Here is a 23684-nt window from a genome sequence, read left to right as displayed (position 1 = left end):
TGTGTGTGCCCAGAGGCTGACAGGCTGATTGGTCACATGGAGAAGCCCTCACAAGCTGCACACTGATTCAAAACCGACCCTTATGCTATTAGTCCATTTTCCCTGTTAATAAGCGACAGCCCCTTACACAACCTTTGGTTTCACTTAAACATTATTTACATATGTGACCACACACGGCTGGACAATCACTGTTTTGCATCTTTGTGGCCGTATTCTTTTAAATCTGTCCAGTGCCAGTGTCCAGTTCTACAATGTCTGTGGAGATTAAAGATGCACAAATAGGATCAAACTCACATGACAGCAATTTCTGATTCACAAGAACTTGGGATTCATTCAGGAACCATCTTTTTTACGTCAAATTTCTTTCATTTATGAAAACAGAAAACAACTGTACTGCGCTCATTGGTTTCACATGAATAGACACAGAATTACACACACACTCACAATATAGTTAAATGTCATGTAAGGCTGTATTAACACAGAAAAGCACAACACTGGGTGAAACTATCATTTTCCATCTAATAATGGACACGTATTTCATTTCACCTTTTACCAAAATGAGAATGGCAAGATACCATTACCCCATATTGATACATATTTTTCAATGATACCATATCATCTTTGTGTCAACTTCATCTTTCTTCATTCACATAATCTGCCAAGAATATGTTTGATTTTATTTCATTAGAACATGTACATGAATCTGGCTTTGGATTTTGTCTTGATGAAATCAAATTGATACCAAATTTGATATATATAAACCTATATTACCTCTGCCAAAGACCAGCTGTCCCCTTATTAAATCACATTCAAACAAACTAGATACAGATTTTTATTTAGCTCTGCACCAAATTGCACACACTTATAAATATCAGTCCCCTAAATATGCCATATTTCTTTCATCAAGATGAAAGAATCTAGCAATGTTAAAGAAAGTAATAAAACATGTCTTGGACTCCAGAGACCTGTGTCTTCATGCATCCATTTGTTTAAGCTGTTCTCAAACTCTGTGGAGCAGCTGCTCTTCAAATTCAGTTCAGTCAGTGCAGGAACTATTCGACTGCTCATTGGAGTTCTACTCTTCAGTCCCACAAAAGCCCCGGCAGCGATGCCCTGTTTAATGCTCGGCAGTTTGATGCTGAATGTCAACGACCATTTAGCATTTTCCCTTTTTAATGTGAGTCACCTGACCTAAGGAATCACCCTGTTCCCAGTGAGCACCATGTGACCTTCGGAGGGGCCAATGACATTTCGGTGTTTACCTTGTGATAGCTGAGGCTCCGAGAGAGCGAGGTGATATTTCACCCACTCCCGCAGTGCCATTACCATGGAGATGATCGGTGGCGGGCCGAGGGTGACATGTCACATGGTGGCAGAGCAGCCGGCCAGTTGAGCAAATAGAGGAACTAGGGCCCAGTTTTGGTGGAAGAAGATGTTGCGCAAACGGTGAAGACAGACAAGCCAGAAGACAAACAGACGGCAGAGAGAAGTTGCAGTCGAGCGGCACAAACACACATGTAGCCACACGACTCCTACTCGAGGTTAGCTCACAGCACGGAGAGAGTTTCAGTGCTTTGGCTCCGTGTTGTGAGGCTGAATTTCTTCTTGTTCTTTCCCTGAATTTGTCATTGTTGTTACACTGTGTCATCTGACCAGTGACAGCCAGTACCAGCCAATCACATCATTGCCTATGACTAATCTCATCAGATCCGCCCGAGTCACAACTGACCTCAACCCTTCCCTTATGTTTAACCCTTACCTTTACCTCTGCTCTTCCAAAGTGGGGACACATTTTTTGGCCCCAATTAGACAAACAGTCCCCAATCCACTCGTCTTTAGTGTGAAATGTGTCCCTTAATGTAGCCTGTGGTGGACACACACACACACACACACTCAGATGTACATATGTGCGGATATCCCCCCCTCCCCAAACTAATCTCCACCCCTGGCGAAACAGACTTTCTCTGTGTGTCTGACCTTGTGTATGCTTGGGTCAGTGCTCTACTTACCCTGACCCTCAGCTGTGTGTCTGTGTGTCTGTGATGTAAATGCCTTGTGGCTCTTTGCTCTTTATCCAGTTAAAGCTGCTCTTAAAGACCTTTCATCCATTTACACTCACTCATAATCCATTTTAGCCACTAGATCATCCGTGGTTCATCCACAACACACACTGTACACAAGCACACACAGTCACTCACACACACACACACACACACACACACTAAGCGCACACAAAGAACGGTGCTGTGTTGTTGGGTAAATAGGGCTTTGACAGTCTTGTTTTTGTCTAATGGCTTTATGGGCAATTGACAAAATACAATGAAACACTACTAGTAAACTATTAAAAATCATTAGAGACATTAAATCTCTCTTTCTGTCTCAATTTCTCTTCTCCATCTTTTCTTTTTCTCTCAGTCGTTTCTGTGACAGCTGTGCTTGTGGGGGAGTCCTACGTCTTCCTGCTGGGTTTTGTACCCTGGCTGAATCCCCCATCTGGGCTGGCTCATTCTGTGTGTGTGTGTGTGTGTGTGTGTGTGTGTGTGTGTGTGTGTGTGTGTGTGTGTGTGTGTGTGTGTGTGTGTGTGTGTGTGTGTGTGTGTGTGTGTGTGTGTGTGTGTGTGTGTGTGTGTGTGTGTGTGTGTGTGTGTGTGTGTGTGTGTGTGTGTCTTTTAAAGAGAGGGTGGCTGTTTTAAGCATAAATCTGTCTGGGCATTCACTCCCTACACTCTTTGTCTGTTTTCCAAGTATCTTGTCTGATCTTTCAACAGTCCACAGTAGTGGGTTTTTTGTGCAGTATTCTCGTCTACACATTTTCCATGTTTGCGTGCATCTGTCAGGAGCCAGAAAAGGGACGTTTAGAAGATAATGACGACTTCACGCTCGTGGTCATTTATCCAAACATTTGCTCAGAGGTCTTCGGCTATATTGTAAGACCCCCTCTGTCTCTGTGTGTGCTTGTAGGAAGGAGCAGAGCATTTTGTCTCCTGTGAACTGCTGGAACCTGCTGCTGCTCCAGGTGAAGAGGGAGAGCCGGGACCACGCCACCCTGTCCGACCTCTACCTCAACAACATCATTCCCCGCTTCGCACAGATCAGCGAGGACTCAGGACGACTCTTCAAGAAGGCAAGTGCACACTCAAGCACACAGACACAGCAGGAATTCACTCACATTGGTTGTTCGATCTGCTCCGTGTGGGGATTAGATGTCTTTCAAGTCTTTTTCATGTGTACAGCCGGCTTTTTCTTTTTTTTCATAACTGGTAGAAGATGCTCCTCATTTTAAACACTGAAGGAGAAAAGAAGAAGAACTACAACCTGATATGCTATAATCCATGCCACATTTTTGCACTGTCCATTTTCCCCTCCAGCATCTGTTTTCTGTCTTGGCTTATTTATTGACTGACAGCAGGTCAGCTGAACCTGAGGCCAGGAGACTTTATGCCGTCTGTTCATACAGTAGCTTCATTCTTGTCTCCTCTGATCTCTGCATTGCTTGACTGAGAGGAGAGAGGGACAAGACCTAGGGAAATGTGGATGAAGAGCTTGCTGTGACCTGGTACAGCCAGCATGCCAGGACTGAGGTCTCCCCTGTGAGACAGATGTTCATCTCCAGGATGGCTAATACAAAAATACTGCATTTAAGCACAATAGTTCTCTGTTTTTGATTTGATTTAGAAAAGAAAACCTGAAAAATTAGCAGAGACACAGGATGACAATGCCCCCGTTCATAAGGCTTGAACGGTCACTGAATGGCAGTCACCAGATCTTTCAGACATGAACATGGGATGAAGTCTCATTAAAGCATGCAGGAGGCAGTAAAAGTATAAATTCAGTGGCGGAAATCACATGCTTCTGTTTATAGCACATTGACACCGACGTCAGACATTGGTGTTCTCACATAAAGCCCCTCCAAAAAATGTCAGGCCATTCCCAGGAGTTCAGTGCATGCCTGAAGGCAGCTGCTGAGGGACGCTCATTTAGAAGAATGCTATCTATCCCTATAGAGTTGATTCTAGAATCAATGCTGAGTTGCATTGAAGCTTTTCTGGCCCAACACCTTAAAAACACTTTAACTTTAGAACAGCAAAGTGAGTTCAGGAAATAGTCGTTATCATGTTTTGATCTTCATGCGTCATTACTGGTCTTCACAGGTTTGGGTGTGAGAAAAGTTTTACAATGTGATGCAATAGTCAAAGAATTAGTTCGTACAGGTTTATTGAACTGGTTATACTTTGGCTTGCAGGTTAAAATAAATTATAAACAATCACAGGTTAAATCTCCGGTTAAATTTTAGGGAAGGATTTAAGTGGAAAGAATGTAATCCAAAGAAATCCCCCACAAGTGTAGCAAGATACGTGTGTGTTTGTGTGGAAAGTGAAGCAGTCTGTGAGTGGAATGTCATGGCACAGGCTCCTGATTTTCATTTGTCTTTGAACCGCATTTACCATCTGATCGCAGGTTCTCTCTCTCTCTCTCTCTGTCAATCTCTCTCACACACACACACACACACACACACACACACACACACACACACACACACACACACACACACACGTACCTCCACTTTCTTTCTACTGCTCTTCTGATATACCAGTACTAAAAAAGAATATTAAAAAGCCCTTTCTCATTCTTTCTCTGGCTCACAGCCTCAGTTGAGTCATGGAGGTTGATTTCTATTTTTTATCTTTCTGGTTGCTCATTGGCACGAGAGTTGCCTTCTTCATGTCTGGGTCATAAATAGGCTACACACACACATACCCACACACACACACACACACAGATAATGCTCTGCTGGTTAATTAAGTAGACAATTAGTTAATTTATAGCATTTTTCAGTTAAAGGCATTAACACCAGTAGTGCCAGGGGCCATGACGCACACAACTCATGGAGACAAACACCATGAGCCATATTAGAGAGGTCAACATTCATCTCAGCCAGTGTGAAAAGAAGCATAGAATGATACTGTTAGTGCAGTGGAGGGTGTGGATACGATGTTGTCACGAGTGTTTTAGCATTAATGAGTACACAGACGTCACAGCTAATGAAGTGTGGTGGTTGCTGGTTTCAGTGGTGATCTCGCTGAACCCAGACTAGACGCCCACAGGCAGGATGAAAGTCCAAAGGTCAAAATGAACGGTTGATAGATAGGAGGGCTCAGCCAGGGCCCATTACTTTTTGACTGGCTGCAATCTGGCAGCGTGTCACCCAATATGAGCTTCCTGCAGCACTTAAAAGAGTGAGGGCGGGACAGCCTCAGTTATCCTGTTACCTCCTTCGTCTGCTGCAGAACCCTAAATCTCTCCTCGTGTCACTTTCTCCCTCTGCAACATCCATTCGTCATAATGATTTCTGTTTCCTTTTTTTTCCATAAGCCCAGACACTCTTTCTTATCACAACTTTCTTGAAACCTTTCACCTCTGACACCCTGATGCTATCCTGGTCTCTGCTCTGCCTGCCTCCAGGAGAAGACAGATGTTCAACATGTGCTGGCTAAAATCTCCTCTTTCTTTTTTTCTTTTCACATTTTAACCATTTTGCTGGAGTGCCTCGTTTCTTTCTCTTTATTTTCAACACTTGTCCCTTGATTTCTCTTTCTTATTGTCTTTTAAATCTAAGACCGATTAGATTTTTTTAAACGTGAAGCTAGTTTCTGTCTCTTTTTTCATCATTAAAACCCAGTTATAAATGTCATCCTTTTAAAGCAAGGGTTGGTAATCCTGGAAAAGCCAGTAAGAGCCTCCTGCACAGAATACAATCGTTATTACATCGGCCCTCTCGTCAAAGCTACGCCCCCAAAACACATGAACACTCACTGCCTGACAACTGCTAGAAGTGGACTTTTCAGTGACTGGCTGTGATCTCTGCTTCAGTAAGTCTCTTTGGTGTTTTGAAGATTACAGTCATGTGCATTGAGAGCACAAACTGGATGCACAAGGGGTACAGGTGGGCTAGTGGCAAACGGGTACACCAGCAAATCATTTTTTAATTCAGTCTGAATGGAGGATTATTCCTGCGAGGTCCACAGACACCGGATTTTTTCAGAGAGGATTTAAACAAATAAGATTAAAAGTTTTTCAGACACAACGTACCAACCCTGCCTTTAAGAAGTTTGATAAGATTCAAACAAAATTCATGCAAACGTATGAGACAAGATATGAATGTGTGTGGAGTCTGCTGGTGTGTAGGTTGCTGAAGTCATCCCTCACTAGCAGCTCCCTGCAGTTATGACTGGAGGATGGTACTGCCTGTATTACTCCCTGTCTTCTTGCTGCCTGGTCTTTGGCCCTGTCCTCTCCCCCTTGCTCCCCCCTCTCTCACTCCCCCTGCCTCCCTGCCATCATGTAGTGATCAGTATCTGTAGCCTCCTCCTCTAACTTCACATCCATCAAGTCAACCATCACTTTGCTCGTTCCATCGACTGAGCCAGTCCTGTTCAGCCAGATTTCCTCGCCTTGATTGATGATTGGGCTTTCTGTTGACCACATGGCCGAGTGGCTATGCACGTCATTAGTTAGACAGAGATATGAACAGCATGTAAATGGACACCTGGTAAAAGCAGCGAGTAATGACACTAAGGAAATGGTTTCCGTGTTTCATTGAACTTAATGTGTCTTTATTTCTCTCTCTCTCTAGAGCAAAGAGGTTGGCGTACAGCTGCAGGAGGATATGATGAAAGTTCTCAACGAGCTTTACACGGTAAGAGAGGCCTTTGCAATGACACTCACATGGTGTGAATCCATAAGTAGGTGTTGTGACTCTCAGTGGGATGAGCATTGCACTTGTGGTGCCACAGTCAGCAGTCTGAGGCTCACAGGACACACTCATAGAAATCAGTTCCCCCAGTTGCGTCTGACTTGTTTCATCGGGATCCATGAATTATTCCCTGGGAAAACCGAAAAATGCCCGATCTTGCAATGTTGTAGTAATTATGGGGAAATAACCTTAGATCGGCCACCTGATCCAGATCTGCCCCAACATTTTGTGGGAATATGTTCTTTTGATTCGGTGTTATCTTCCTTACAAATAAACATACTAACAAACAAACCAGAGAGAGAAACATAACCTCTGTGGCAGAGGTAAATAAACAAAAGCTTATAGATAAAACAAAAGCACAACACGGATATTAAAGAGCAATTTTAGCTACAATCATTTTAGGAGTGAAGCTTTTAGCAGCTTGGTTCTATAGTAAAGTCATTCCATCCACAACTTTCTGTTTGTACTGAAGGATCTTATAGATAAAGTATTTGCTGAATAGCCAGGCAGTTTTGTACTGACATTTATTCATTTTATTTTACTTTTCAATAAAACATATCTCGAGTATCATATTGATTTCTTTGAATGTTTGTATTCATGTTCCCCTCAAGATTAATTCTAAAAACTTAAATACCTCTCAAGTTTACAGTTTGCTGCATCATCAGGTCAGAATTAAATTGAATTAAACTTGGTGTACGAAGGGAAACCTACTAAACAAATATTTTTGGTATTTAGCCCACAGCACCACTCTGTCTACATACTTGTTGTAGATGTGTTTCTGGGATAAGTTGTTGTGCAGATTTCTAGTAATCAAACAGTCTGAGCCGATTGTTGATATTTCAGACACAATCACTGGCAGTCTGTTGTTTTGGTCCTCTCACGCTGTCAGGGGCATCCCAGTGTCTGGTTCCACATGTCCATGCTGCTGCCAAAAGGACTGAGGCAATCGGTGTGTTTTTCAGTGTGTGTTTGTGGGCAGAGTTTCTTACTACATCATGGCTCGGAGCGGCAACCGTCGAGCCTCAGCTCAGCCAGCCCATAAAAGCAGGTTTTAAGCTGTAATTACACTGTATAGGCAGAGACGGAAATAGATCTGGTTTGAGTGACGCGAACATTCTCACATGCGGACTCACAGACAGACCAGTTTCTGACTGTAGTGTTTTGAAGAGGGTTTAAGGAATATAATGATGGCTCCTGGTGGTGGTCATCAGAATAAGGCTGACACTGCACACACATGTTAGAGTCATACCACCACGTCCCGGCACAGAAGTGTTGTACAGTAGAGAGGGTTCTGTCTGTGACTCATTGACTGTTATACTGTTTTATTGCCAGTGCTCGAGGCCTCAGTGCTCTATTCTTTTCACAATGCTGAACGCCATAATCCCATTTGTGATCCGGAGTCAGGAATGAGGGAGGAGACTCGCTGGGAAAATGCACATTAACGCTCGTGTGGCTGCATATATCTCATGATCTCAAGATGTCCTCTCGTTCCCAGGTGATGAAGACGTACCACATGTACAACACGGACAGCATCAATGCTGAGTCCAAGCTGAAGGACGCAGAAAAGCAGGAGGAGAAGCAGATGGGACGCTCCGGGCGACAGGACGACCGGCAGACGCCGCGCTCCCCCGACACGCTGTCCAACATCAAGTCCGACGACAAACCTGTCCGACGCTCCAGTGTCAAGAAAATCGAGAAGATGAAGGAGAAGGTGAGCAGAGCCTGGTCTGTCTGGGGAGGGAGGGGCAATGGTGGAGAGCAGTCTCCGAGCGCTCCACCTGTTGTCATGCTGACTTATGTGCGTGTCTCATAAATGATTTATGGGTGCAGGACGAGCTTATTGCTAACCTTGTCGTCCACAGCTGGGGCCTGTCACAGCTACATGGTTCAACACTTATTATTATCCATAATCAATACTGAGGCGTTTCACTCCAACACCTATTATCCCTCTCCCGTCCTTTCCTCTCTTTCTCTCTCTCTATGTGTCATTACCCTGCACTTTTCATTCTTGTCTCATTTCTTTATTTCTCTCCTTTTTCAATCTCTTTCCCTCTCTCTCTCTCCTGACAGAGACAAGCTAAGTACACGGAGAACAAGCTGAAGGCCATTAAGGCCCGGAATGAGTACCTGCTAGCTCTCGAAGCCACCAACGGCTGTGTCTTCAAATATTACATCCATGACCTCTCCGACATCATCGACGTGAGTATAAACACGCTTGGTTACTCAGTGGGTTAACAGTTAACAATCGTAGGCAAGTTGTGTGCTGTGTGTGTGTCCGTCTGTGTGTGTTTCCCTGAGTTTGAGCCTGTGGTGGCCCCTCAGCCAGTCCTTTCACATTAGCTTCAGTGCTCTGAATGAAAAGCGATTGGTTCCTCTTCCTCTCCCTCATAGGCAGCCAGTGTCCAAAACATTGCAGGTGTTTACTCTCTCACTCTGTTATCGGAGCACAGTTTGTTCAATAAGCGTGTCAGTGCCAACAACCCCAGTTAGTGGAATTCCCAATATTAGTTTTCCTCCCTAATTTGTATTACAATTTTCAGTCTGGCAGTTACCACCAGGGGAAAATGTAAACATGTGGGTCACGAAAAACGTCAGGGAGCTAGCAACCCGTATCTGATGACATAACATTGATTCCCATTTGTAAAGTATGTGTATGTATTTGATCTCACATTTCTGCAGTGGAGGATAACAGATCAACATTGTTGTTGTATTGGGCCGATGCCACTTGCAACTGTTTGCATGTGAGCTGGGTGTTGCAGAAGAAAAAAAGTATTATCCCTGCTTGAATGTCAGAAGCAACTTGTATTGAATTTCCTCTGGTTCTCTCTCTCAAAAATCCAACCACTCAAGATGACAAAGCTGTATCAAATTTCCTTCCATACCAACAATGCTTACCTCTCAGGCCATGTATTCATATGTCTTTGTGTGTGTGTGTGTGCCAGTGCTGTGACCTGGGCTACCATGCCAGCCTGCATCGCGCCCTGAGGACCTACCTGTCTGCAGAACAGAACGTGGAGACGTCCAAACACACGGGCCTGGAGACACTGGAGGTGGCTGCAGAGAGTCTGGAGCCCAATGGGGACAAACAGAAACTGATGGAGACCTACAACAATGTCTTCTGCCCCCCAGCTCGCTTTGACTTCCAGTCCCACATGGGCGACATGGTAAAGTGCACGTGTGTTTACTCAGACACGGGGAGTGCGTTTCCAAACATCGGTGTTTCTAATATGTTTGTGTTTGTAGATGGGAATGATGTGTGCACGGCAGCCACTGGAGAGCGAGCTGCTGCAGAGGTGTCAGCAGCTGCAGTCCCGTCTGTCCACACTCAAGATTGAGAATGAAGAGGTGTCACATCGTTCTGCCTCTCGAACATTAATAATTGATCTGTGTCTTCTTCCGGCCCCTTGTAACTGTCTCGTCTGACTTCTCACAGGTGAAGAAAACTATGGAGGCCACTCTGTCCACCATCCAAGACATGGTGACAGTGGAGGACTATGACGTCTCCGAGTGCTTCCACCACAGCAACAGCATGGAGTCTGTCAAGTCCTCTTTCAGCGAATCCTATCTCAGCAAGCCCAGCCTGGCCAAGAGACGGGCCAATCAGCAGGAGACGGAGCAGTTCTACTTCACGGTCGGTGGCAGTTCTGAATATCGAGGATCTCTTCATTTATCGGATCAATTCACAAAGTTGAGTGTAATCCTCTCGAATTAGGGCTCAAGTGTGCGTGTCTGTGTGTGTTGCAGAAGCTGAAAGAGTTTCTGGAAGGCAGGAACCTGATCACCAGACTGGACTCCAAGCATGACCTCATCCAGAAATCCCTTGGAGAGAGTGAGTGGGGACGGCTCGAGTGTCCTTCACACCGTGTTAGATGTTGTCCTTTGGGGGGGGGGAGATGGGTTCAGGAAAGGTCTGGTGCCCCCGGGCAAGGCAGGAAGCACATCAGAGAGAACGAGCGGCACATCGGGACACATCACATCCCGTGCAGTGAAGCAGAATGACTTGAATGCATCTGATAATCACAAGCTGTGTGTGTGCAGGCCTAGGTCACAGTGACAGCGGCCATATGTGGATGCAGCTGTATGTTAACGTGGGTGGGAGTGTATTTTTAGGGGGGGGGGGGCTGGATGTGTTTCCACAAGCTTACAGGAAAATGGAAGCTTTAAAGGGAAGTTTGCTCTGTGTTCTGTTCCATCTGAAGCTGTTTCCTCATGTGTCCTGCCTCTACTACAACCACGTATCTCTCTCTCTCTCTTCCTGTCATCCCCTTGCTCCCTTGCTCCCCCCCTCCCTGTCTTCCTGTTTCTCCCTCTTTTAGGTCAGAAGTCTGACTGTTGCCTTGCCAGGTAGGTGTGGTGAAGGAAGGAAATATGCACACACACACACACACACACACACACACACACACACACACACACACACACACACTTGCATATACCATAGCAACATTTAAGCTTGATTTCTTGGCAACCAGGGATATTATTTCCCCGCTCACTGTTTATAGATATTCTCAACACATGTGCGTGAGTGTACAAATAGAGCATTACCAGAGTTGGGAGCATAAATAGACTTTCTCTGAAGACATAATGACAGAGTGCTGATACTTTCTCTCCCCTCTCTCTCTCCTTCTGCGTAGTGGACGGAGAAACTCAACAGTACGGAATCAGGTAATTATCTGTCATTAGATTGTGCGTTAGTTTGTGTCTGAGTGTCTGTGAGATTGTTGGCTGATGTGGTGCTGGACCCTCTTGTTTTTCTCATTGTTATTATTATTATAATTATAATGATAATATCAATTATTATTATTATTCTGAAGGAAATCCATGCATGAAAATAAACCAAACTTAGCTCATAGGTCCAGTGCTATGCCAGGGGGGGCAATAGTCCTGATGGTGGCGCTACAACAATCTAAAGTTTAAAGTTTTGAAAATTCAGAGCAAATCAACCGTAAGTGCAAGAACTTCACCAAATTCTAGGCCCAATTGAGCAGAAACCTGTAGACCTAGTGTCATGTAACATCATGAGTGAAGTTAGGTTACCTGGCAGGTAGCACTATCATCACCAGATCATCACTTGCCTTTAGAGTCTAGGATTGTGAGTTCCAACCATGAATGAGGCTCAATATCTCTGGTTATGTCTAGTCAACAAAACTGCATCATGAAAAATTCATTTTTCCTCTTCCTCATCTTTTTTTCATCTTCCTCTTATACTTCCTCAAAATGCCCGGCCCTGACCCATTGCTCTTTATAGAAGCTATAATTGTTTTTTTAACTCAAGCCACATGTTGTCTCACAGTATCTTCGGCCCACAGGATGCATCAGTCTCTAGATGTTGACCGCTTTTTGGTTATTCTGATGAATACACTTAATACAATTTGTCCATAACTACATCAGAATCAGCTGGTCTGCTTTTGTATTGTCAAGCAAATTGTAATAACACCAGTGTTAAAAGGTGCTCAGTTGGATAATCTCATGTTTTCGGCTCCCTCTGGTGGGTGAGTGTATGTTTTACCTCTAAGCTCTCACTTCACAGATAAATCAACGGTTCATTTCAATATTTGGTCTCATAGTCAACATATAAAAGCACAACTGTGTTCACATAACAATTCTGTACATGTATTGTTCAACCTGCACTCGGCAGCCTCCCCTCCCAGAGATTTCTGGAAACCCTAAGCAAACAAAGGGAATAGGGAAAAGCGCTGTCTCCTAGCAACAGCTGGGTGCTGTGCCCACCCTTTCTCCCCCATGTCTGATACCCACTCCACCTAAATGTGTGCACCGATGCATGTGTGTGCATAGACGTGTGTGGAAATTCTCCTGACAAGAAGTGCACTGTGTGTCATGTCCACACCAGTCTCCTGTCTCTTCCTTCACTGACAGTAATCTCTCCTCCTCCCCCCCATCCCCCCATTTTAGGACTCAGGTGAGGCCATTCCTCTGATGGTTGAGAGTTGCATCCGCTTCATCAGTCGCCATGGTGAGCAAAATTCTTCAGTGAAGTGATAGGTTTAGCATCAGCTTTCCCTGTGTGCTGATTGGTTACAGTGCTATGTCAGGTGTGATTGGTTCTGGATAAAATGGAACTGGGAATTTTACCAGAACCTCTCAGCTTAAAAAAAATGCAAAATATCCACAAATACACGCACGTATTCTGAATATGAATGAAGGGTGTTTGTTTGTATATGTGTAGGTCTGCAGCATGAGGGCATCTTCAGAGTGTCGGGCTCTCAGGTGGAAGTCAACGACATCAAGAATGCATTTGAGAGAGGTACAACTAATATCCCACAGGAACAACAAGTATTTTAAAGAGAGTCTGTTTACCCTGTGTTTTATACATTTTTTTCTCTCCCTCCTCCTCCCCTTCTCTTTCTCGCTGCTCACCCGGTCGTAGGTGAGGACCCGCTGGCAGGGGACCAGAATGACCACGACATGGACTCCATTGCTGGCGTCCTGAAGCTCTACTTCAGAGGGCTGGACCACGCCCTCTTCCCTAAAGAAATCTTTCATGAAGTCATATCCTGTGTCTGTAAGTGTTGCATACTTTTGTCTCTATTTTTGGGGTTTGCCCTCGATTGTGTTGATAATCTCCCGGGCGTCGTGGTGGTGTTCTTTTTCCAGCGATGGAGAGCCTCCATGAGCGGGCGCTCCACGTTAAGAAGGTTCTGCAGTCTCTACCGAGCCGAACGCTGGTCGTCATGAGATACCTGTTCGCCTTCCTCAACTAGTGAGTAGCAGGACACACACACACACACACACAACTGACAAATATATGTTGTATCTATTTAACTATGTAACTATTTTACGTTTAAATAAACCTGGATAAATAAACACAACCTTTCTGTTGGCAGTAGGACCAAGTGCCTAAAACCTATGCCAGCTCATCAGTAACACAAAGAGATAGGGATGCAATCTGCATGCACACACACACACACACACACACACACACACACACACACACACACACACACACACACACACACACACACAGGGCAAGACACTAAGAAACTAATTGGAGAAAAAACCCACAGAAATTATCTAAAAACTTGTGATAATCTCAACAAAGAAACGCTTTACTCAAAGGTTATTATTAATTAGATAACATGTGCAGGAGTCCAAAAAATATGATTTGCCAAAGTTTTCGTCAGTTTTGATTAACAAAGATATCTCACAAATAGCTGCTATTTAGACACTGTGAGCAATTTGTAAAAGTAACATAGACTGATGCACAACCTTTCAGCCACTGAGGAACATTTTCTGATGCACAAATGTTACGCCACACTCACGCAATAGTTTCACAAACACCAGAATGTGGTTATTTGGCCTTCTCACACCAAATCTAAACATCCTTTAACCAATGTGGAAACTCATCCTAATTAAAGTCTAAACTGCAAAGAATGTTTCTGCCCCTGCAGCACCGAACAGGAAGCTTTTACTTCTGGTGAATGTTTATTTCCCACTCACTGTCAAGTTTATTTGTATGGTCCAATAACACATATAGTGTCTCAATGGGATTCACATCAGCCACAAACACTAGCTCTATAAAAAGACAAGGACCAACTCAACCAAAAGAAAACTCAGTTTGGACAGATGAGAAAATAATTACTCTCAGTGACAGTCAGGAGCGTCTCCAGAGACTTGGGAGGCCCCAGGCAAAAGGGACCAGGGGGGCCCGGCATCAAACCAAATCAACCCAGGATACATGATAGACATTCTGGTATTCAAGCAAAATGCAGAAAGCTATTGGCATGGGGCCTCATTAGGCTGTTTCCTCCTGTACACAGCAAATCCTAGAATTTTAAGGGGGTTTTCACAAAACCGCCGCTGCAGTGGATCAGCCGTTCTCTGGGGCCTCCTCTCAGCTCGAGGCAATAGCCTGCGTTGCCTGCCCTGTTGCAATGCCCCTGGAGGCAGTTCAAATAAAGACACATATACGAGCCCGTGTCACAAAGATTTAAAGGGAATAGTATTTTTTCTGAATGTGTGCTTTGGTGTAGTTTTGGTTAAGTTTATTCTTATCCATCAGTTTTAGACTCACATACAAACGCACATTCCTCACTGTCCAATCAATCCCCAACAACCTTGGCAAAGCTTTTGAGTAAAGGAAGGTAGCAGCAGGGAGTGAAAGATGAAGGACACCTGAAATTTGAGACTCCTGGGTAAACCAAGTGATGCCAGAGCCAGAGGAGCTTCCTGAAGGCTCCTGCTTCTTCTCACACAGTGAAACACAGACACATCATCAGTCTCTCCATCACCACATCATACTAAGGAACAGATGAATTGAGGCAGGGTTTGGAAAGTGTTTACTTTTGAAACTTGTGCAGTCAGAGTCCCGCAGATCACATCTTATTTACAAGCTGTGGGTGATGTAAGCTACAAATGAAATGACCTTTCATGGCTGTTTGTGTGGGTAGTCAGTTTTGTATATACATCGTTATTATATGTGTAAGAGAAAGGGATGAGACGATGCCCTCTGAACGACTCTGCTCTCCCTTCCGCTCAGCCTGTCTCAGTACAGCGACGAGAACATGATGGACCCCTACAACCTGGCCATCTGTTTCGGCCCCACCCTGATGTCTGTCCCAGAGGGCAACGACCAGGTGTCCTGCCAGGCCCACGTCAACGAGCTCATCAAGACCATCATCATCCACCACAGCACCATCTTCTCCGGGCAGCAGGACCTGCAAGGCCCCATCTACATCATCCCCGGGAGTGGAGAAGATCTCTGGTAAGAGCTGGGGGGGAAACGGAAGGCAGTTTTTTTTTTTTTTAAACTTTATTTATCATTTCAGATACAAAACAAAGTGTTGACAAGACATAATACAAATTCACAAACAAAAACAAAACATAGGGTAAAACACACACCAAAAACAAACACCAAAATAAAAACAAGCTGCCAGACAGATTTAGGACACAACGATGCAGAAGCGTAGTCAAGTGCCCAAAGTTTCCTCAGGGCTCAAATCAGCCTATGACAAAACAAAATGTTTATATTTATGTCTGTATATGACAAGGTAAATACAGTTAGTATAAATTACCCACAACATTTCCAGTTTATTCCCGTTAATTCCCGTATATTCCCGTTTATTCCTGTTAATTCCCGTTAATTCCCATGGAAAGTTTCCAACTTTGAATATTCCCGGAATTTTGCAACCCTAGACAGATTACTCTATTACATACATGGTCTTTCAGGAAAGTTCTCACTAGCCCTATCTCAAAGATAGGGCCAAGTAACATGAATAAGTGAACAGAGTAATATACTACATCAACTAATGTAGCCAGGAAGGTCAGACTTGCTGTGGAGTTAAAGATATATTGCACTGCGCCAAAGCAGGTCCCCATGTTCTCTCAAACCTTTTCCGTGTGTTGCCTTTGTGGTGACGCAGTTTTTACATTTGAATAACAGAGAACATCTCGTTAAGCCAGTGTGTGAAGCAGGGTGGAGAAGTAGACTTCCAAGTCAGAAGAATACGTTTCTGACCACCATCCCGAGGTGGAGAGCAGTTTGTGTTATCAGAGGGGAGTTTGATGAGTAAAAAGTCATGGAGGGTCTGATCTATGGAGCTAGAAGGGGAGAGGGGGGGGTAGGCGGTTGATTCGGGGGCCGCTGTAGAGTGATGGGGGCTCAGCTTGTCTGCTCTGCTCAGGGCCAGGGGGCCACGAGGATCAGCTTACCCTCCAACACATGGGAGATTAAAGTACCTTCTGACCACGGCTGCCCAGGAGAGCACAAAACACCAACGCCCACGCACATGCACCACAATGCACACATAACGGCCGACTTTGAAATTGACTGTAAAAACAAGCCTCGGCTCCAGCTATTATGATTACTGCCACTCAGAGCAGTTGTTTAGGCTGCAGGTCCCACAGGCGGACCTGCCCTCAGTCTCAGCTGTAGAAAGTGCAGACGGAATATTTTTTCACACTGACATAGCCGGGCCTTTCTGCACCCAGAGGGCCACAGCCAGGACCTATCCACAATTGAAGGATGCGCAAAAAAAAGGAAAAAACAGATGGATAGGAGCACACGCTGCGGGTCATCAAGACGTTGACAGTCTGAAACGTTTGTGTTTGTGTCCTCTTAACGTTATTTGCCGTCTGTGTCCACTTCAGTGAGCCCCCCCTTGTGGAAGAGCCTGCGCCTGACACCGTCTCTGTGAGGAACAACAGCGAAGATGGTGAATAACACACACACACACACACACACACTTGTCACCATTTAATGAGATCTCACCCTGCTTTTCTCACGAGTTACTCTGGCTGTAACCTTTAAATCCAGCTCCTCTGTAACCTGGTTATTATGCTGCTTTGTTACCGCTTTCTTTTAACCTTTGCACAGTCACCAGATACAGCAGCACTAACCTGCTATGCACTAATCTGGCTTCCACCTCTTTTTCTTCCTCTCTCATTTGTGGCTGCCGTCGGCTTCTCTGTCACTTCCTGTCTCTGTCCACCATTCTCTGAATCTCAGGAACCTTGACTGTTTCAGAGTCCGAGCCGATCGAGGCCATCGCTCGGTTTGACTACTCCGGACGGACGAGTCGGGAGCTGTCGTTCAAAAAGGGAGCTTCACTGCTGGTGTATCAGCGAGCCTCTGATGACTGGTGGGAGGGACGACACAATGGAGTGGATGGACTGGTGCCACACCAGTATATTGTGCTCCAAGACATGTAAGATGTGTTCCCGTCAATCAAATATCTGACAAGAAGATAATGATGTTTCTACATCGCCAACATTAGTACTAATGGAAAGTTCAGCATCAAACTCTCAAACTTTCAAACTTCTCTTAAAGTGCAATGATGGCTGAAGCTCTTGGCGAGCGACCATCACCAACAGCCACATGACAACACACCAGGTTTGGCAGCAGAGAAAAATTTGATATAGCATTCGTAAGGGAAAAACAGAAGCTGTCAACCTGTGTCTTATTTCACATTTCTGTCAGTTATGAATATTGATCTTGACAATATTTCCTCACCACATACGAAGCCCAGTTTTTGGAGGCACAAACTCTGGGCAAAGAGCCTTCTACAAAAAACATGAACAGAAATGATCTCAAAGTCTAGTGCGTTAGTTTGAAAGTAAACACAGAAGGTAGTCCACTGGAAATCCCCCTTAGCTCAGGAACTGAAATCTGCATATCATAAATATCCATTTTCCTTCAGGTAGACCTGCCTGTTTCCACAAGTGTCTTTGCGTTTTTACAGTTGTGTTTATGATATAGACTAGCAAACAAAAAAAGATGGTTTCAATCCCTGTATGTCTCACCTGACAAATGATGAGGTAAACACAACACGCAGACTCTAGTTGGGTCGGATTTCTGTACAGCTCCTAAGTAGTAGACTACAGGGATTTACTGGGAATAGCGTCTGTGATTCTGAATGAAACAGTGTGTGAGGCTCAGTTGTTGGTCCAAAAAAAAAGGCTTGAACCTAACAGATGAAAAAACCCACTCTAAGTAGCCACTGCTTTTCTATTGGGTAATTTGAGCGTTTGTGTTTAAGTTATTCATGTAGTGCAGCAGGGAAACGGTTCAATCCCAGCTTGTGCTCTTCCTTAAATCATTTGACTCCAGCCAGTTTGGATAGAGGTTTCAAAAGTCAGTACAAAAGTTTCTAATTCTAATTTAAGTGGCACAAAACCCAGCTTTGTCTTTCATAACAGTTTCTAAATGATCGTTTCAGGTCTGATGGAGGTCGGGGAAGTCCGAAGACTGATGTTGACTCCAGGGACCTGCTGGGGGAGAGACTCTCCACTAGAGGGAGCGCCGCCTCTCCTACTGGTGCTCATGTGGCTGACATCTACCTGGCCAACCTCAACAAGTGTGTAGCAGCTCACAGGAACCAATATAAATCTGTTAAAGGCCAAAAAGCAAAAGAAAACTTTAACTGATTCACCAAAACCCTAAAAGAGTTTTGTCGTTGTTGTTTTCACACTTTTTGACCCTTGATTGGATTGAAATGCTCAAACAGACACACACACCCACGCCTCACTGACATGAATCACAACGTCACAGTCAATCATAGAAAATATGACTCCAATATTTGTCTCCTCCAGGTTGAGGAAGCGTCCAGAGTCTGGGAGCATTCGGAGGACATTCCGTGGATCAGAGAGCGACAGCACCAGTCCAGGGGCCAGCGGAGGGGGGGGAGTAAGAACAGCCTCACTTCCTGTCGGGGGGGCTTTGGTGAAGGAAACTGGAGACAAACGACCTGTCAGCGCTCACAGCATCCTCAACTCAGTCACTCGCCACTCCTCACTCAAGACCAAGGTACTGTAGCATCTAAGCATGTATTCGACGAATGAGTCTGAAAGTGATGAAGTTAACCTGAGGCCTCTCTGAACATTCAGGTGGAGAGTCCGCAGCTAAGGAAGACGACTTCAGCCGGACGCTCCAAGAGCTTCAGTAACCACAGACCTCTGGACCCAGAGGTCATCGCTCAGATAGAGCACGGCTCCCAGGTACTGCTCTATCTCCACTCACTCAACACCGGGTCCCAGTCACGTTTGTGTGATTCCTAGTGATGGGGGAAAAAATCGATTCTGTTCAGTATCGCGATATTTTGCACACACGATTATATCGATACAGTAGCACAAAGTATTGCAATTTTTTTTTTTTTTTTTTTTTTTATTAAAAAACTTTGAAAAATTTAATTTTATATGTAACAGCCCTTGGCTGGCGAAGTATGACGAGGAGAGTTTCAGAGTTTAAAAGATACCTAGTGTGTCTGCTGAAAGGATGTTCTCCACTGCAGGAGATATAGTAACGGCCCAGAGGAGCACTTTAACATCTGAGCATGTTGACCAACTCCCTTTTCTGAACAAAAATGCCAATATTCCGAAATGATTTTAACATTTTGGTTCATGACCTTGCAGCCGACTGGACTTTTTTTGATTGAAGCTCTGTTACTCTTATTTATATGATTATTCTCAGGTTTATGTTACTCTTTTATGTCTGCTTTATGTTACTGTATTGTATTTAAATAATTTTAAGTTATGTGCTGGGAGCTCAGCGTTCATGTGAGAGTAATTATATTCAGAAAATAATTACAAATGTCCTGAATGTTCAAGGACAAAGTTTTTGCACTACCCTTTTTTTGTACATCGGTTAATGTGTAGAAGACAATGTTGTTCACAGAATTAAATGTGACATTTGAAGTGAGTTGAGCAGTCTTATTTTCCTCATTTTTTGTAATGCCTTTGAATAATATGGGGGACATGAATCGCAATATATCGCAGAATCGAATCGCAATACTTTCTGTATCGCAATATATCGCAGAATCGCAATACTATTGAATCGTGGCCCAAATATTGCAATACTATTGAATCGTTACATTTTTGCCAATTCCCACCCCTAGTGTTTACTGTGTGTGTGTCTGTTGCAGGACATCGACCTGCCCATGAGCTCTGCCCTGAGTGAGTTCAGTAAGTTGGAGAGGCAGAGCTCCAAACATACACACGCCCCCGATGTGGTCCTGGACACACTGGAGCAGCTGAAAGGTGGGAGTGGCGGCGGGGGGGGAGGAGGAGGAGCCTCGGAGCCCTCCAGTCCGCTCCACTCCCGCCTGCTGAGGGACGGCGAGGGCGGCTCCTTGCATTCTCACCCACTCCAGCGCAGCGCCTCCTCCGCCAGCGACGTGCCCTCCTCCTTCCGCCCCATCAAGAGCCAGCCGCGGAGCCCCCTGCCCTCTGCCACCTCCCCCTCCCTGTCCTCCTCCTCCTCCTCCCTCTCCTCCTCCGTACCTTCCTTCAGAGAGCTGCGCCCGCCGGCAACCAGACCCAAGCCGGTGGTTTTCCCGAAGAGCGGCGGAGGGAGTCCGGCGATGGGCTCCCCGACCTCCACTGTTCCCCCGACGCCTCCTCTTCCACCTGCAGGCCACACACACTCACTCCCGAGCACTCCTCCTCCACCTCCTCCCCAGTCTAATGACAAATCCTGCCCAGCTTAGAACCGCTCGACCCGAACAGCAACACTGATCCTTACAGACTCTTCTACCAGGCTGTAGAGATGATATCATTTATTCAGCCCCAACCCACTAATCATGTGTAGCATTCACTTCTTGGTGAGCAGGCGAACGAGGCCTTGTTCTCTTTTTGGAGGTTGTCTCCGCCCTGTTGTGGCAGCTCCAACGTGTAGGTCAGTTAACTCCCTTCAAACACACTGGTTTTGTCTCGGTCACCACAGAGATTCCAGTTCGAATCCTTCATAAGGGAACGGGACTCAGGATGTACAGCTACAGCACCGGGAGCTTACATACACTAGTTGGTGACGTGATGAGAATTGTGTGTGAGTGGGCGTGTGAGAGTGCTACCTGCCTTTACACACAGAGATCTATGTAAGGAACATAAAGCACAGTTTGATTTTTTGTATATTAGATTTGACAGCTTTTCTTTTCTCCTTCTTCTTAATGACCCACTGACTAGCGGACTGGAAGGGAGCGATGGATTCCTGAGAGTAGACTGTGAAATGCTTTAGTTCTCGCTCTGTGTAGAAGCGACACACACTGACTCGCTGCTTCGGACGACTGGAGAGAAAAGTGCATGGTGAAAGAAAACTGGGCCAAATATCAGTGTAGGTCATGTGATCAAGAGCTTTATTTGATTTTTTTTTCTCCAGTGTTTGATATAAGGTGATTCTTTTTTTTTTTTTTTTTTTTTTAAAATGACTGTTCAGTACTAGTACCACAACAGGAGCGTAACGGGACAGTTGTTCTCCAATATACTTTAATGGCCAACAGTAATTCTAAATACATATATAGCAATAAGAAAAGAAAAAAAAAGAAAGCTGGTATTTTGAAGCGTTCTGCTGCTTCTCTCCTGCAGTTTTGTTATGTGTGTAGGGGACCACTGAAACCCAGCATTTTTATATGTGATGTTGGACCGTACACACACTCGCATACACATGTTTTGTCAGTCGGTGTGTGGTAGTGTTTCGTGGCAGCTAAACGCCCTTTCAGGTTTTCCTCGCATGCCGGGGCCACACAGCCGGCCGCCACACTGGCGAGCCGGCTGGTTGCATCATTCTATGTATCTGCAGTACCAGCTTCAAACAAAGACACAGCTTGCTCCTTTAAATATATACTTAACAGAAAAAAAGGGTTTTATTATTCTAATGGTGTGTATGTATGTTTAATAATCTATAACTGGAAGCATGGAGCTGAGGACCCGCCCGCAACCAAACCACCTCATCCAGTGAGCTCTGAAGCAACGTCTGCTTCGATCACTTTCTTTTCCTTTAACGATCAGAACAGGTTATGGTATAATGTGGAGCCGTGGGTGTGCGCCTGTTTGAGCATGTGTGGATGTAGAGTTTATATATGCACCTCACCACAGCCTTGCCCCACTCATCATAAAGGGATGCTACCCAACAGCAGCAGCAGCAGCTGCCCGCAGACACAGAGGAAACACACACGTCTCTCTTCTGGAGTTGCAGCAGCCTGAGTTAATATGCACTGTGTATATGTGTCATCAGATTAAAAAAAAAAAAGAAGCCTGCAGGGATACATGAACCGTTGTCTTGTCTTCAGTCACTGCTGTGACACCAGTGGCAGCCCAGCTTTACTTAGAAACAGGATGAGGAATCCCAACTCCAAGGACTTAAACAGACTTTTCTTTTTTCCTGATATTATTTGGTGATGGAAAACGCGATATGTTGTTAATTTTTTTTTTAATATTAACTTCAAATGTGGAGATATAACATTCAGGGCAAACTGAATAAAGCCTTTTTTTTCATTGTATTTCACTTTCTTGAGAAAGTATTGAACTAATTGTCACCCTGGTGTTCCCTTTAATCACACGTACCCCCTCCTCAAGAATACAGCACATACTGCATTCCTGTATATGCTCTTCACCAGGTCATGAATTATAATTGTTAAAAGTTTTTGTTTTTCCTAATCTCTGTATACTGTTTGTGTATTACCTGGTATATTTGTGTTGCTCTTACCTCATCGAGACAACTGGAGGGACTGTGACCGTGCGGGTGTGTGTGGTCAACGCGCTCACACACACTCACACGTAACACACACACGCATGTGGGTGGTTGGTGTGTTTTGTCCTGGCTGTGCTGTCGAGAGGAGCTGGGACCCTCTGCGATCTCAAATCAATCATCGTGCACTTGAACAACTTTTGCTTGTGTGTGGACTAACTGTGTGTGGGGATGATTTGTCGGAGTTGAATATTGTTGAATATGCATTTTTTTGTGTCCATTTGAAAACAGCAGAACTAAAAAAAATAGACTGTAATGTCAAATCTATTTATAGTTGTCTCTGTATTACTGGAGAATCCTGTGTTCAGATGTACTTTGTATATACAATGTTGTACATTACAGAGGTACACTCTTTTTTTGGTACAATATTGTACAGTAATAGCAATAGTAGTCTAATCAAATAGGCCTTATATAATTCTATGTGTAGTTCTTGTAGTAGATTTGTTTTTTAATAAACATTGCTTGCTATAAAGAGTTTCAGTTTGTGTGTTTGTTGCAATGAAAATGTAAACTTTATTTTCAGATTATCAAATTGTGACTGATCTCAGTACCATTACTTCATATTTATGACTTTTTATCCAACAGTTATTGAAACCTTTCATTGGTGCAAACTGGGTTTTACAGTATAAACAGATAGAGAAAATAAATCCAGACTGTCACAGTATGAAGTGATATCTATATAATGTGACATAGAAAGTCATATATAATGTGACATAAAGTCATGTATAATGAGACAAAGTGATATATACTGAGACATAAAATCATATAATGTGACAAAGTCATATATACGTAATGTGACAGATAAATTGACAAAATGATATATAATGTGACATAAAATTATATATAATGTGACATAGAAAGTCATATATAATGTGACAAAGTGACATATAATGTGACATAGAAAGTCATATATAATGTGACAAAGTCATATATAATGAGACATTAGGTGATATA

The 23684-nt window shown here is 44.3% G+C and overlaps 1 protein-coding gene across 3 annotated transcripts in view; it reads left to right on the top strand.

Moving 5' to 3' along the window:
* Positions 1-23202, top strand: part of srgap2 (SLIT-ROBO Rho GTPase activating protein 2) — a 54728-nt gene extending 31526 nt beyond the window's left edge. For 2 of the 3 annotated variants that reach the window (XM_061069174.1, XM_061069176.1), the window contains exons 3-23: positions 2962-3124; positions 6635-6697; positions 8250-8465; positions 8825-8953; positions 9697-9918; positions 9998-10099; positions 10188-10385; positions 10499-10583; positions 11071-11098; positions 11389-11419; positions 12668-12728; positions 12942-13019; positions 13143-13277; positions 13370-13475; positions 15252-15476; positions 16862-16926; positions 17220-17418; positions 18430-18567; positions 18803-19016; positions 19097-19207; positions 20131-23202. In XM_061069174.1, the coding sequence (XP_060925157.1) occupies positions 2962-3124; positions 6635-6697; positions 8250-8465; positions 8825-8953; positions 9697-9918; positions 9998-10099; positions 10188-10385; positions 10499-10583; positions 11071-11098; positions 11389-11419; positions 12668-12728; positions 12942-13019; positions 13143-13277; positions 13370-13475; positions 15252-15476; positions 16862-16926; positions 17220-17418; positions 18430-18567; positions 18803-19016; positions 19097-19207; positions 20131-20694 (3133 nt within the window). In that variant the 3' untranslated portion in view covers positions 20695-23202. The remainder of the gene's footprint in view (positions 1-2961; positions 3125-6634; positions 6698-8249; positions 8466-8824; positions 8954-9696; positions 9919-9997; positions 10100-10187; positions 10386-10498; positions 10584-11070; positions 11099-11388; positions 11420-12667; positions 12729-12941; positions 13020-13142; positions 13278-13369; positions 13476-15251; positions 15477-16861; positions 16927-17219; positions 17419-18429; positions 18568-18802; positions 19017-19096; positions 19208-20130) is intronic. The other variant, XM_061069175.1, reaches the window with a different exon arrangement.
* Positions 23203-23684: the final 482 nt, after the last annotated feature.

The sequence above is a fragment of the Limanda limanda genome, chromosome 4 (assembly GCF_963576545.1).
Source record: "Limanda limanda chromosome 4, fLimLim1.1, whole genome shotgun sequence".
Classification (NCBI taxonomy): domain Eukaryota; kingdom Metazoa; phylum Chordata; class Actinopteri; order Pleuronectiformes; family Pleuronectidae; genus Limanda; species Limanda limanda.
This window is presented reverse-complemented; position numbering and strand designations above follow the sequence as displayed.